This window comes from Gobio gobio (genome assembly GCF_949357685.1).
Source record: "Gobio gobio genome assembly, chromosome: 14".
Taxonomy (NCBI): domain Eukaryota; kingdom Metazoa; phylum Chordata; class Actinopteri; order Cypriniformes; family Gobionidae; genus Gobio; species Gobio gobio.
This window is the reverse complement of record NC_137107.1, coordinates 23,237,024-23,250,081: the sequence shown is the minus strand read 5'-3', so window position 1 is coordinate 23,250,081 and position 13,058 is coordinate 23,237,024. Positions and strand designations below refer to the sequence as shown.

At 37.3% G+C, this 13,058-nt stretch overlaps 1 protein-coding gene across 2 annotated transcripts; it reads right to left on the bottom strand.

The window, feature by feature from the left end:
- Nucleotides 1-1,718: 1,718 nt before the first annotated feature.
- On the bottom strand, nucleotides 1,719-12,775 carry LOC307136983 (polyunsaturated fatty acid lipoxygenase ALOX8). 2 transcript variants are annotated; one of them, XM_079834399.1, is made up of 15 exons: nucleotides 12,712-12,775; nucleotides 11,679-11,854; nucleotides 8,799-9,012; nucleotides 8,622-8,703; nucleotides 7,217-7,306; nucleotides 6,379-6,494; nucleotides 5,251-5,423; nucleotides 5,015-5,158; nucleotides 4,720-4,923; nucleotides 3,640-3,726; nucleotides 3,357-3,526; nucleotides 3,155-3,276; nucleotides 2,552-2,652; nucleotides 2,261-2,431; nucleotides 1,719-2,178 (listed from the first exon to the last, which is right to left on the bottom strand). In XM_079834399.1, the coding sequence occupies exons 2-15, from the start codon at nucleotides 11,814-11,816 to the stop codon at nucleotides 1,999-2,001; spliced, it is 1,992 nt and encodes a 663-aa protein (XP_079690525.1). In that variant the 5' UTR covers nucleotides 11,817-11,854; nucleotides 12,712-12,775; the 3' UTR covers nucleotides 1,719-1,998. The 2 variants fall into 2 exon arrangements, with proteins under 2 accessions (XP_079690525.1, XP_079690526.1); XM_079834400.1 differs by having other exon boundaries at nucleotides 11,712-11,854; nucleotides 12,712-12,748.
- Nucleotides 12,776-13,058: the final 283 nt, after the last annotated feature.

Here is a 13,058-nt window from a genome sequence, read left to right as displayed (position 1 = left end):
AGAGGAAAGGAATTCGTTCTTTCCTCAGGAACATGTGTAAGGCTATGAAGCGCTCGTTCCTCTGCTGTTGTCTCAGTGCTGAGGATGTTGTGGAGCCTTTTGTTCCTCCAGCGGATCTGGAGCCAGAGCCCGATCCTGGTCCATCATCACCTGATCCAGATCACTCCGGCGTCAAGCCAAATAATGGTCTGCAGACATTATTTCTCAATTGTTTTAAACAGTATATTATTGTCTTGTTTGCACTGATATCTTTAATATAAAAGAAAGGATCTAGCAAGCTCATATATTTTTCATATTTTGTTTTTCAGACTCCTTTGAGACGTGGGAGAGATGATTGGATCCGGAGGGTTCGGAAGAGTGTTCAAGGGAACACGGAAATTTGATGGCAAAAAGGTAAAGCAATCTTGCTGAAATGTACAAACATTTTTGCTCTTGCGTGCATCAAAACATATTTAGTACAGATGGGTTAATACTTAGATGCTCAAATCGTAAATGTTATGTGCAAAGTCAGGCGCTTGAATACTGTTACTGTTATTGAACAGTTTTTTTCCCCAGGTGGCCATCAAACCGATGCGCAAGATTGACAATGATTGTTATCTTGATATTGTAAATTGGTCAAAAGTTGAATGTGTATTTGTTGTTTATTACTGTAGTCAATACACCTGTAGGAAGCATTAGGTGTAAATGTAATAGATCAGTAAACCTGGAAAGGCTCTAATGATCGTATCTATAAAGATCAAAGAAAAGTCCATTTAAACATGATATGTTTTCTTCAGATTTTTACCCAGCTAACCTTCTGTCTACTACTTTTCTCTAGCCTGGGCATCCCAAACCTCTCGTTACTGAAGTGGCGCTGCTGCTAATGATGAGGCAAGAACCCATAAACCCCTACGTCATACAACTGGTTTGAACATCCTCGGACATTCAACCTCATAATGGAGTTCCCTGAACCCTGCGAGAGCTTGCTGGACTTCATCATTCGTGATCCTCCACTGGATGAAACAACAGCACAGGTCATCATGCGACAGGCTGTGCTGGCAGTACAACACTGCATCGAGCATGGCGTTTTTCAGAATGACGTTCATGCACAGAATTTCCTGGTGAAGACAAACACGTTCGAGCTCAAGTTGATAGACCTTGGCTGCGGTCAGCTACTTAGTGGTGATGGCTACGAGAGCAAAATATACCGTGGTGAGTATTTTTGGAGCGTGGAAACCTAGATGTAGTGACTTTCTGATTATTTGATGCTTTGAAAAAATTGCTCAACAATGTGCAAATGTCTTGCTTACAGGATTACTGCCCACCTGAAGTCTTCACAGAATCTCCATTCCACGCCGTCCCAACACATTTCTGGGCTCTAGGAGTGTTGTTGTACGAGATGGTGAACGCATATTGTCCCTTTGGCAATAGAACGGAAATCACACAAGCCAAAGTTACATTTCAGAACTCGAGCTACCCGAGGGTAGGGCTCCGAGCTCGGAATTTGGCCCAAACCTAGAGTACTCCCCCCGTATCCCTGGCTAGGACAGTAACCAGCCGAGAGTGAGGAGTCGGGTGGTGGAGGGATGCAGAAAACTGTTGAGGAACGTAGGTGAGTCGGCTATGTATATACTGTATTTAGGCCTCCGCTGGTGCCTATATTATATTTGAACATGTTTCTACGAAACTTTGTTAATAAAACAATTTAATCAGTGACAAACAGACTAAAACCTTTTTTTGGCATTATCTTTATTTATTTGCGTTTTCTTAGGAAAATGAATGATGCATGTATTCATCATAGGAACCTGTAATAAACAGCAAAGTTGACTCTTAAGCAAGCCTAAAATATCCAACTTTTAAAACCCAGACCCAAATTTAATACATATCATTGAGGATACATTTTGTAATTGCAGTTGCAGATAAACTATGGCAAATGAACACCAGGTTGTTGCAATGTAAACAAGAGGCCTAACAGTTACGCTCTGATTTTTCAATTCATGATTCCACTGGACAGGGAACTCAAATAGTCACACTGTTCTCAATGTAGTCTGGAGACATGTAAGGATAGGGCACCACCAGCTGGCTGTTCCTGTCAGCGATGTCTTTTGCTATCATCTTCAGCTCTCTCTGGACCTCCTCCACAAGCTTGACGGTTGCACCACTGCGGAAGTACCACTCATTATAATGGCACAAGGGTACCTATAGAGGAAGTAATGGCAACATGAACATCACATCGGCATCCAAAAGTAAATATACAGTACAGGCCAGTGTTAACACTCACAAAGTCAATGGCAGGCTGTGACAGTAGAGATAGGACACTAAGGACGTGGCAAGAGGAGTTCACCTCCGGAAGGAAGGAGAAAAGCTCCTCCTCAGTCACTAAGTTTTTAGTCTGAGAAGGGGGGCGTGACATGGCTGCTGGACTGTTCGGTATCCAAAGGTTAAAATCCAACTAAATGTGGATTGTAGATGGGTTTAAGAAGGAGAAAAAATATTTTAGTACATTTGAATTAGCTAAGTTGACATAATATGCTGTTCCGGAGAACCTCCATTTATTAATAACTGAGCATACCTGAGAGAAGTTCACAGCTGCATGAAGTGCTGAGCAGGAGAAGATCACCATGGTAACAAACTTGCACATTTCGGCTGCGGTCTGAAATGACTGTGGGACTCCTGGAGAACATGATATGAAGGTAAAGCAAAGATCATTTTAGGCATTTTATCATCGCTATGAAGAATAGACGAAGAAAATGGATAGTAAAAGTGACATGTAAAAGTGTTCACGATAAAGAATCTCTTAAAAATCTAGTTTAAAATATGTTAAAAAGTTCTTAGAAGCCTAATCTTTGTATTCATGTTGGTTTCATATGGTTTTGAACATTTATAAATGTAATCTTAATTTAAAAAAAATTGAAATATATTTTTCAAGCTATACATTTATTAATTAATAAAAAATATGATGTATGAAGCATGGCAGCTGGTTTGAGCTGGTTTATGCTGGTCCCTAGTTGGTCATGAGGTGGTTTAAGCTGGTCCTGAGCTGGAGCTAGTTGCTCAGGACCAGCACTTGACCAGTTTAAACCAGCTCAAACCATCTGCCATGCTTCAAAACATACCTAACCAGCATATGCTGTTTTTTTTTTTAACAGGGTATATCTATCATTCCCCCACAAACCTAAGTGAGTGAGGCCGAGGAATCCCTCTGTGAAGATCTCTTTAATCCAGTTTTGTAGTTCGCAGTCATGCTGGACGTCCTCATCGTTACAGTAATACAAACGAATCCAGCCAGCAACAAACCTGAATGGGAAAGGCAAATCATGTGCTCACTTCAAACCTAAAGACGCAGATTCAGATAATGCTGAATGCTGAGGATGTACCTGTGTAGAGCATCCCAGACCCTGAGAGCATCTTGTGCATAATAAGAGATAGGCAGTGCATCTAGCCCTCTCTCTTTTATGTCATCTGGCACACACATTGTGCTGTAGCGGAGACGGTGTGCTCCTCGAGCAATCAGCAGTGGAATTGCTTTCAGACCACAGGCTATTGACTATAGAGAACAGAATCAGAAACTTTACAAAATTAAACTAAATGAGAAGGTAAAAATATATTCTGTCTTTTACTTCCTTCACAGAGTAAACTGTAGATAATAAACACACCAACCTTGTCAAAAACACCTTTTGTGGCCAGAAGAGTTGCTCTAGCCTGAATGTTAATCTGAAGTGTGCTGCGGATATGAGGCATCAGGAGCTGAAAAACAAAGGCACAATTTATACGTTTAGTTAAAGAAATCAAACACTCACTCTCAAGTGCAATCATGTTGAGGCCCAACACTTTAAAGCATTAAAATTATAAATGAACCACAGAAGCCCGGAACGGCAAGCTAAAACAAAATGAGGGTGAAATTAATTTTATTTTAGTGTCTAATGAATTATCTATATCATACATGCTTTTATCGAGAGAAAAACCCTTGATTGTTTTGGGTTTATGGGAGCCCATTTCTACAATAAACATGATTTGGTAGATCATAATTAAAATATAGATTAAATAAAAAAAGAGATTAAATAATTAAATAAAAGAGCTATTAGGACATAATTAAGAGATAAAAAGTCAGAATTATGGCACAAGTTGAAATTATGGCAAAAAGTACTATATGGAAGCCCATTTCTGCCACATAAGAAAATAAATCATGCTTTGAAAATGATCATTTATAAAATAATAAAATAAAATATAAATAATAAAAAAACAGTCTAAATTGGCATAAAAAGTCAAAATCATGATCTAAAAGGTCATATTCATTACATAAAGTCAATGACAAAAATTTATACTTTTTGTGTAATGACTTTTTATTGCATAAATCTGACCTAGCATGTCATAATTATAATTTACCAAAGCATTATATGTCTTTAAATTGTGTCTTTCCATAATTTTGTCTTTTATGCAATGATTATGACTTCTGTCATTACCATAGCATTTCTTTCTTATGTGGCAGATGGGCTTCCATAGTGTTCCTTTTCATAAAAAAACTTGTTCTTACACCACAAGAAAAATAATTAGATGTCACACACTTCCAGTGGAACTCAAGTATCTGGGTGTGAATATGTGTAGAATAATTGAAACACATTTTTCACACAGCATAAAAAATAAATGGAAAATGATTTCAACTTTCTGTAAATAACTCTTCTGCAGAGAAGATGAATTAATTTGTTCTGTATCTTTGGGTTGAGCATTGTCTGTTTCTACCTGGTGTAGAGGATGAATCTCCGGCAGCTGCCTGAGTGTGGCGGTACAGCACACCTCTCCTAAAAGATGAGTGCGCAAGAAATGGGAAAGTAGTTGATGGACCAGGAAATCTGAATTGCGGACCCACATCTTTGCTAACAACCAATCCGGTGCAGCATCAGAGGGCAGGAAAACAGGATTCTGTGGACCAGGAGCCTGTTGAAGCTGAAATATTACGTTTCAAATTTCAGTTTTCATTTGGTCAATAAAAATCACAGATTGATGACTATTACAATAAAAAGCTATAAAACCATACTTGTATGGCAATGGGCTTTAGTTCTCCATGTCTGTTGTAATGCAGCAAACATAAGGGAGCAGACAAGTAGGTCTGTTTCTCATTGACAACATTAGCAGGCAGCTGATCAAGCACTTCATAATCCAGAAGATACACATGTCCTCTCTGTGGAAAATACAAAGTTATAAACAATGACAATTATGTCACAAAGTGACAAATACAAATGCCAAGAAATTTACACTTGAACACAAACAAACCTCCATCTCCTGCTCCAATGATGAGTCCTCTGGTAGAAAAGCTCTGACCATCTCTGAAGTGACAGACAGGTTAGGTGGCAGGCTATGGATCTGTCTGATACACAAAGGATTGCAACCATTGAGGCACTGATATCCAAAGAACGCATCCTCTTGCCAGTGAGCCTGAACATATCCTATGAGAAAAATGCACAGCAAAAAAAAAATCATATATATGTTCATCAAGCCTGCATTTATTTAATCAAACATACAGAAAAAAACTATAATATTGTGAAACATTATTATTAGTTTTTGTTTTTAATAAACTTTAAAATATCATTAATTCCTGTGATGGCAACGCTGAATTTTCAAAAGCATCATTACTCATTACAGTCTTCCGTGTCACACGATCCTTCAGAAATCCTTCTAATATGCTGAATTTGCTGATTTATTATCAATGTTGTAAACAATTGTGCTGCTTATTATTTTTTTAACCTGTGATCCTTTTTCAGGATTCTTTGATGAATAAAAAGTTTAAAAAGATTTATATTGTTAGAAAAGATTTCTATTTTGAATAAATGCTGTTCTTTTTAACTTTTTATTCATAAATGAATCCCCAATTTTTTTTTACAACATTGATAATAAATCAGCATATTAGAATGATTTCTGAAGGATCATGTGACACTGAAGACTGGAGTAACGATGCTGAAAATTCAGCTTTGACATCACAGAAATAAATGATATTTTAAAGTATATTAAAACATTTTAAAATTAATTTGCAAATAACAATTATTTTAAATTGTAATATTTCACAATATTACTGTTTTTTTCTTCTTTATTTTTGATCAAATAAAGGCAGGCTTGATGAGCATAAGAGACTTCTTTCAAAAGCATTAAAATACTACTGTTTCCAAACTTTAGACCACTACTAGATAGATAGATAGATAGATAGATAGATAGATAGATAGATAGATAGATAGATAGATAGATAGATAGATAGACAGACAGACAGACAGACAGACAGACAGACAGACAGACAGACAGACAGACAGACAGACAGACAGACAGACAGACAGACATTAATATTTATTTTTGCATTTAAATTTAATTAGTTTTATTTTTTGTAAAATGCAATTTATTTGTTTGGCATACTGGCAATTCTGTTCTCCCGTCCATTGAAAAGGAAGAATGTCTCAAGTTCTTTCAGGCTGCTCCAAGATGTTCTTCTTTCAATAAAACCCTTTATGTAGTGCACATTGTAAACTGGGCTGACAGACAAAAAGAGTGACAATATCCCACTGTTAATTTTAGACGACATAACATTGAATTAATATCAAACCAAGGCCGTAACCATGTCTTGAACATTGGGGGGGGGGCTCATTTTTTAATTTTTTTTTTATAAAGCATAAAGAAACAGAACCCTTTTGGGGCTATTTGCAAACAATATTTGCCTTAATTTGCGTAACATATATTATTAGTCACAAGATTCTTCATATTAGTGAATGAATACATAGATCTGCTGGTTACGTTTGAATTCCCTAGTGATCTGGTGGTAGAATGTTTGTAAACCGTGTCTAAGGTTCCAGGTTCTAATCCGCTCTCATATAGTTTTTTTTCTTCTTCTTCAATAAAACGGCATTAAGCGATAGATTTGACGCTTGTCTGTGTGAAGAGCCAAAGGAGAACGTAAACCCCGCCTACTTTGATTTGATTGGCCATCTCAGTCATTTTGACATTGACGAGCGCTGTTAGACCACTGAGGCAAACCAGACTAAAATTTAACTTTTAAACCTTTTTGTCATCGTAACAACAACATACAGAGCGCTGCATAATGAAGTGCAGCAGAGCAGTGCAAGAATTTCTAATATTGGGGGGGACAATTTGGCCATTTCTAATTATTGGGGGGGACTTGTCCCCCTCAATGTCTATGGTGGTTACGGCCCTGTATCAAAGTAGTTTGTAGTGTAGCTTTAAAAAAGTGAAACCATACCGTTGACGGCTGTAACTCAAGTTGAGTCCAAGAGCTGTCACACTGGACATGTCTACACAGTGAGGACCACCTTCAACAAATGTGCCCCACCTACAGACAAAAAACAACTTCTTTATTAAACTAATAAAAAAAGATGGATAGAGAAGTACAGCTACACGCATAATTGTTAAATGATCGCAATCTCGAATTCAAACACCAACATGATCACACGATAAATTACAATGATTCTCCTGTGTCCACTAAAACTTTGACAAAATCACACCAGAGCATTCAAATCTGCTCTGGGGCTGACCCAGGGAGATCAGTTATCATGTATAGGTATGAAACAGCTTCACAAACCACACAGTGGTCTTTTCAACCACACAGTGGGCCCTTTCATACACCCGGCGCAAAGTGACGACAGGCGTCGCGTGAGTGTTTTTTGCTAATTTCAGTCTGACAGTTATCATTTTCACGTCCAGCGCCATGTTTAAATCTGTTCGTCCATGGGTGTGCTGTCTGAAAACCAGGTGTTCAGGCGCATTGCTATTTTGACGCATCTGAAAACGCAGTATTTTTTGTGTTATTTAAAGGACGCGTTAGTAATATGCGCCTATAGGCAGGTGCACACCGCGCGTACACTCTGCTTATTACACACACAGGAACGTGCAGCACAAACATGCTAAACATTAAAAATAAAAAGATTCCTCGCTGGAGAAGCATTCAGTCTTTCCGCTCTCAAATTCGGCCATGTAAATAGCGAATCCGCCATGGTGCAAGCTCAACTGGCTTTTAAAGGGAATGGGAGATGACACACCCATGACTCATTACGAGACTACGTACAACACTTTTCGACCATGCCGACCCTTTTTTCTGTCGTAAAAATAGCAAAAGTGGATTCAGACACGATCGTGCACCTGCGCCATGCGCTTCAGACCACTCGCTCAGATCGTTCAAATAGGGCCCTGATTTGTTATTTTCGTGTTGTAAATACTCAAATCGAAATTATACAAAAAAAATTGTATAGTTCGGATATAAACACTGATGTCAACGTAAGCGATCATAATAGAGCAAATCACCTTTTGAAAGTAACTTGGTGCTTCAAATAACTATTGTATTGATTACATCATTACACCAGTAGGTGGCGACAAGTGACTGTCAAAAATGTATTTGCCATTGAAACTTTCAGTCAAAAGATTAATTCAAAAAAGACGATAAATCCAGTAGTGAAATAAGTATTTAAATTAATTAAACACTGTAAATAGACTGAAGCAATTAACATTTTGTCAGAACCTTGTAAATTACATGTTATTTTGTTTAGTTACCTATTCTGACACGAGGAAGAATTGTGATCTCTGTTTGAAACAATTTACAACAACTTATCCAGAATCGTGCAGCTCAAATTGATGTGTAAAAAATGTTTTACCTGATAAACTGTCGTTTATGTTGGAGATCCCTCTCCCTGTGATCGGTTAGGATTGCTACTGTTTCCTCCTTTTTCAGACAGACTAAAGGCATTGTGGGAAAGATTGAGATAATTTGATTCGAGGTAACGAAAATAATTAAAGAAAGAAAAAAAAGAAAAGAAACAGACACAACTCACCTTTCTCATTCCGAAGCTCAACGTAACTATCTGCCGTCCGGATCCATTTATGACAAGGAAAAACCTCCATCTCAGGATCCTCAGAACTCCGTCTCACCTGCACATCCCGACAGTGCCAGTCCAAGTCCGGAAAGCCAGGTTGAGCCTCGAGACGGAGTCTCAACAGAACCACCACGCCAACTTCCTTTTCAGGCTTGATGACAACTGTACAGGCCTGTCTCAAACAGAAAAACACATTTGCATGCATTTGTGAAAGATTAATTTACTATGGGGTCACAGTCCGAAAGACTGCTGCCAAAGAGAATGACATTTGACATATTACATGCTAGGCAAAATCTAGTTGGGTTTAGTATGGGTTAAAGTGCCTCAGCAGGAACTGGAGTGACCTGTAGCTGTTAGATACTATACAGTATGTTTTTTTTTTAGATTATTTAAATTTACATTTATGAATTTAGCAGATGTTTTTATCCAAACCGACTTACAAAAGAGGAACAACAGCTATTTGTCAAAGAGCCAATAATATTTGTAATACACAATGCCATACACAATGTACCGCGTAAGTAAAGTGAATTCACAGCATAATTTTTTTTAAATAAATGTTTCCGAGTGATATCAGATTTTGTGTGTGTTGTTTATTGTACTTACCCTGTAACTACATGAAACAAAAGGGGAACAAGGACAACTTTAATTTACAGCCCGTAGATTCATACTTACCCTGTAACTACACGGAATAACAAGCACCACTTACCCTGTAACAACATGGATAATTACCCCTTAATTAAAAAAATACTTACAGTATAAATAATTTGTTAATTTTCCTGATTTACTAGACTGGGTAAACCCAGCCTGATCTGCCGGCGATTTGATTTCGCCCTGCAACTCAGTCTGGAAACCGGTACATTCATTTCTACTGCTTCCATTACACTTTTCACAGACTGGCTTATCCACCTGGCGCGCTATTACGATGGGTCGTTGCCCGTTGATCACGCCTCTTGTGGTCTGATTGGTTGAAGGACTATCCAATTGCATAGAGAGTCATCTGAATTATGCTCGTTTATCACGCCTCTTGTGATCTGATTGGTTTAAGGACTATCCAATTGTGTACAGAGTCAATTAATTTATGCTCGTTTATCACACCTTCTATCACACCTTGTTTATCACACCTTCTATCACACCATCTTGTGCAGTAGAAAATACATAGCAGACTCCCCACCCTACCAATGTTCAATCTTAAATTGAGCTTGGTCTGGTGATAGCCAGACAAGATAGTTACCCCTTTATTCCCCAAATATTACATATTGTTCCCTTATATCTACACATACATACTTTATAGTTACACTCAGAGCCATAGAAAAAGAGCGTTGCGACACTCTTTGATCTCGCCGCCACGTGGTTCATGTAGAATTATCATATAGCATATCCAGAATTTAACCCAAGAAAGAAGTTTTAAATAGTGTTTAAAAAAAACAGGGCAAACAAATTTATTGCAACTCTTTTTATCCAGGCGTTATTCATATTCATTATTCATAGGCGTTATACGGTATTCCTTGATTGGGCTGACTTCATAGAAACGCATTCGACAGAAAGATCTCAGAGAAACTAAAAACTGTTGAAATATTAAAGATAGCATCTGGATATAGTAGCTGTTGCAGTGTTGCTCACGTTATCTAACTGCAGTTAGAGTCTTATATAACAATAAACATTAACTATTACGCGCTTCATAAAAATACCACTTCTATTAATATTCCTGAGAGGTCAACTAATGCCATAAAAATCTCAAAATATGCAGTAATTTCATCAATTTTCCAGCGAATGTGCTTGAGATACACTGAAATGAATGGGGTTCAATGCTGGAACTATTGGATGTTTGGAACTATTGGTCGCTCCATGACATGCTTTACTTCCGCATTCCTCAGTTCCTATGGAGGTCTATGGGAGTGTGGTAACTCTGTTTTTCAATGGCTCTGGTTACACTATAATTACTGAAAGTTACGCTGTTGCTTTACTTATGCAGTACTTTCCGGGCTGTAATCTAAAGTGTTACCCAAACAAAACTTTTATTTTGGGTGCGATTAATCGTTTGACAAAATTTCAAATTTAAAGGTTAATTTAAATTGTAATATATTTCACAATTTTGCTGTTTTTACTAAAAAAAAGGTTCTATATGGCACCAAAAATGGTTCTTGGCTCGTAATCATAGGGAACCTTTTTTAGTGCTATATAGCACCAATTTTGGTGCTTCAGTGGTTCTTCACTGGTTCTTTGACTAAGGTGCTATATAGCTATATCACCTCTGAAGAACCACTGAAGCACCCTAATTGGTGCTAAATAGCACTAAAAAAGGTTCCCCTATGATTACGAGCTAAGAACCCTTTTTGGTGCCATATAGAACCTTTTTTTTAGAGTGTATATATATGTTGTGTATATATATATAAACACACACACACACACACACACACACACACACACACACACACACACACACACACACACACACACACACACACACACACACACACACACACACACACACACACACACACACACACACACACACATATATATATAATATATCAAGTCAAACTTTTGAACTTTTAGTGTAGTTATTTACAACTACTCCTGTATTTGATATTAATGAGGCTTTTTAGTTTTTGACATAAATAGGCACTATGTTAATGTGGTTCAAAAATAATATACCTCCATGAAAATAAAAGCCACGTATTGTTCCTTAATAAAAACGTTAATTTCTGAAACTGTATGGGCGTATGCGGTTATGATTGCATTGTATTTTGAAACTGTTAAACATGTACTGTTAACTTTCTTTATTCCATCTGCATTCAGAGCCATGTGATTTCTCCTCAAAAAAGGCAAATATCTTACTGAGTCTGGCAAGAGACGCTGTTCCACTCTTACCGGAGGGCTCTCACACAGAGTACCAACCAAAGAGATCCAAACGCTGCCATACGTTCCTGAGAGAGAAGATGCTGAGGTTCGAATGGTCACATGAAAGCCATCCATTTCTCAGCATAGAGTTCCCAAGCATTAAAAGGTGAGGCCTGTGAATGGAAATCATACTGAGTCGAAAACAGCCAGACCTTTTCAATAAACACACTCACAAGAGTTCAAAACTGCTGAAATGAAAGCATGGCTTCCATTAAATCACAAGGACTTGAGATGACTTTGTAGTCCATTTGAAATAAAAATTAGAAGGAAACATAGCAAAATAATTTGCAAATGAAGAAGGAAACACAAATTGGAAAGCAGAAGCAAGGCGTGAAAGGAAAACAATAGGAACATTATTTTTGTGGATGTATATGGAATATTCAAATATTATCCAATGATAAGCTAGCAGCTAGCAGAGTTTGATACAAGATATCTGAAATGTAACACTTTAATAATTACATTTTCAAAACAGCATGGCAAAAAAAGGTATGTAGTATGTTATGTCATTATGTTATTAAATCTATTTTGTTTTCTTTTTTCTTTATAGGACATATGCTTTCGTATTTTACTCCTTTATTTTTAAGCCCTCATCGTGATCTTTAGAAGATGTTAACACTATTATGGTCGTTATTTGCCAATATTTGCATATAGAGGTGAGAAAAACGGCATTTCATATTTGAATTGTAAATATACATCATTTGCCAAAATAAACTACTAGGCTATATTCCACCTAAAAACTAAAGCAACACGATATAATTCACACTTTTTTCTATTTTAAAAAGCTTAAACATGATTTGATATCACCGACTTAATGCACTTTAAAGTAGCCTAAATCTCATTAGATAATAACAAAGTTTAGTGATTTTCTTCTCATCGGTGTAACATGCTTGTTAAGCGCAGTAACATGACACGATCAGTAAAAAACAACACGAAAGACAATGAATGCGCAAGTAAAATTGCACCAACTTACCGTCCCACTACTGAGGCTGAAGTTCTGAACCGAGTGCACTGATGGAACTTTATCATATTATCTCACGTCAGCCAATCGCGTGCGTGAGGAGGCTAGGCTCTCTTTCGGATGTCATTGGTGTTTATGGTTATTTTAATTCTGCCGAGTTGTGTGTTATAAAGTGGCGTGTGAAACCATAGATATCTCTTTGTGAAAATGTTGTGCAGCTATGTAGTCTGCATAAGCTAGCTAGGCTTTACTTCGACGTTGAATTTAAATGCATTGTAAGAGTAAATTTGATCATCAGATAATTATGTTCGTTTAAGATTTATTTCTGACAAATGAAGTTCAAATATTAGGGAGGAATT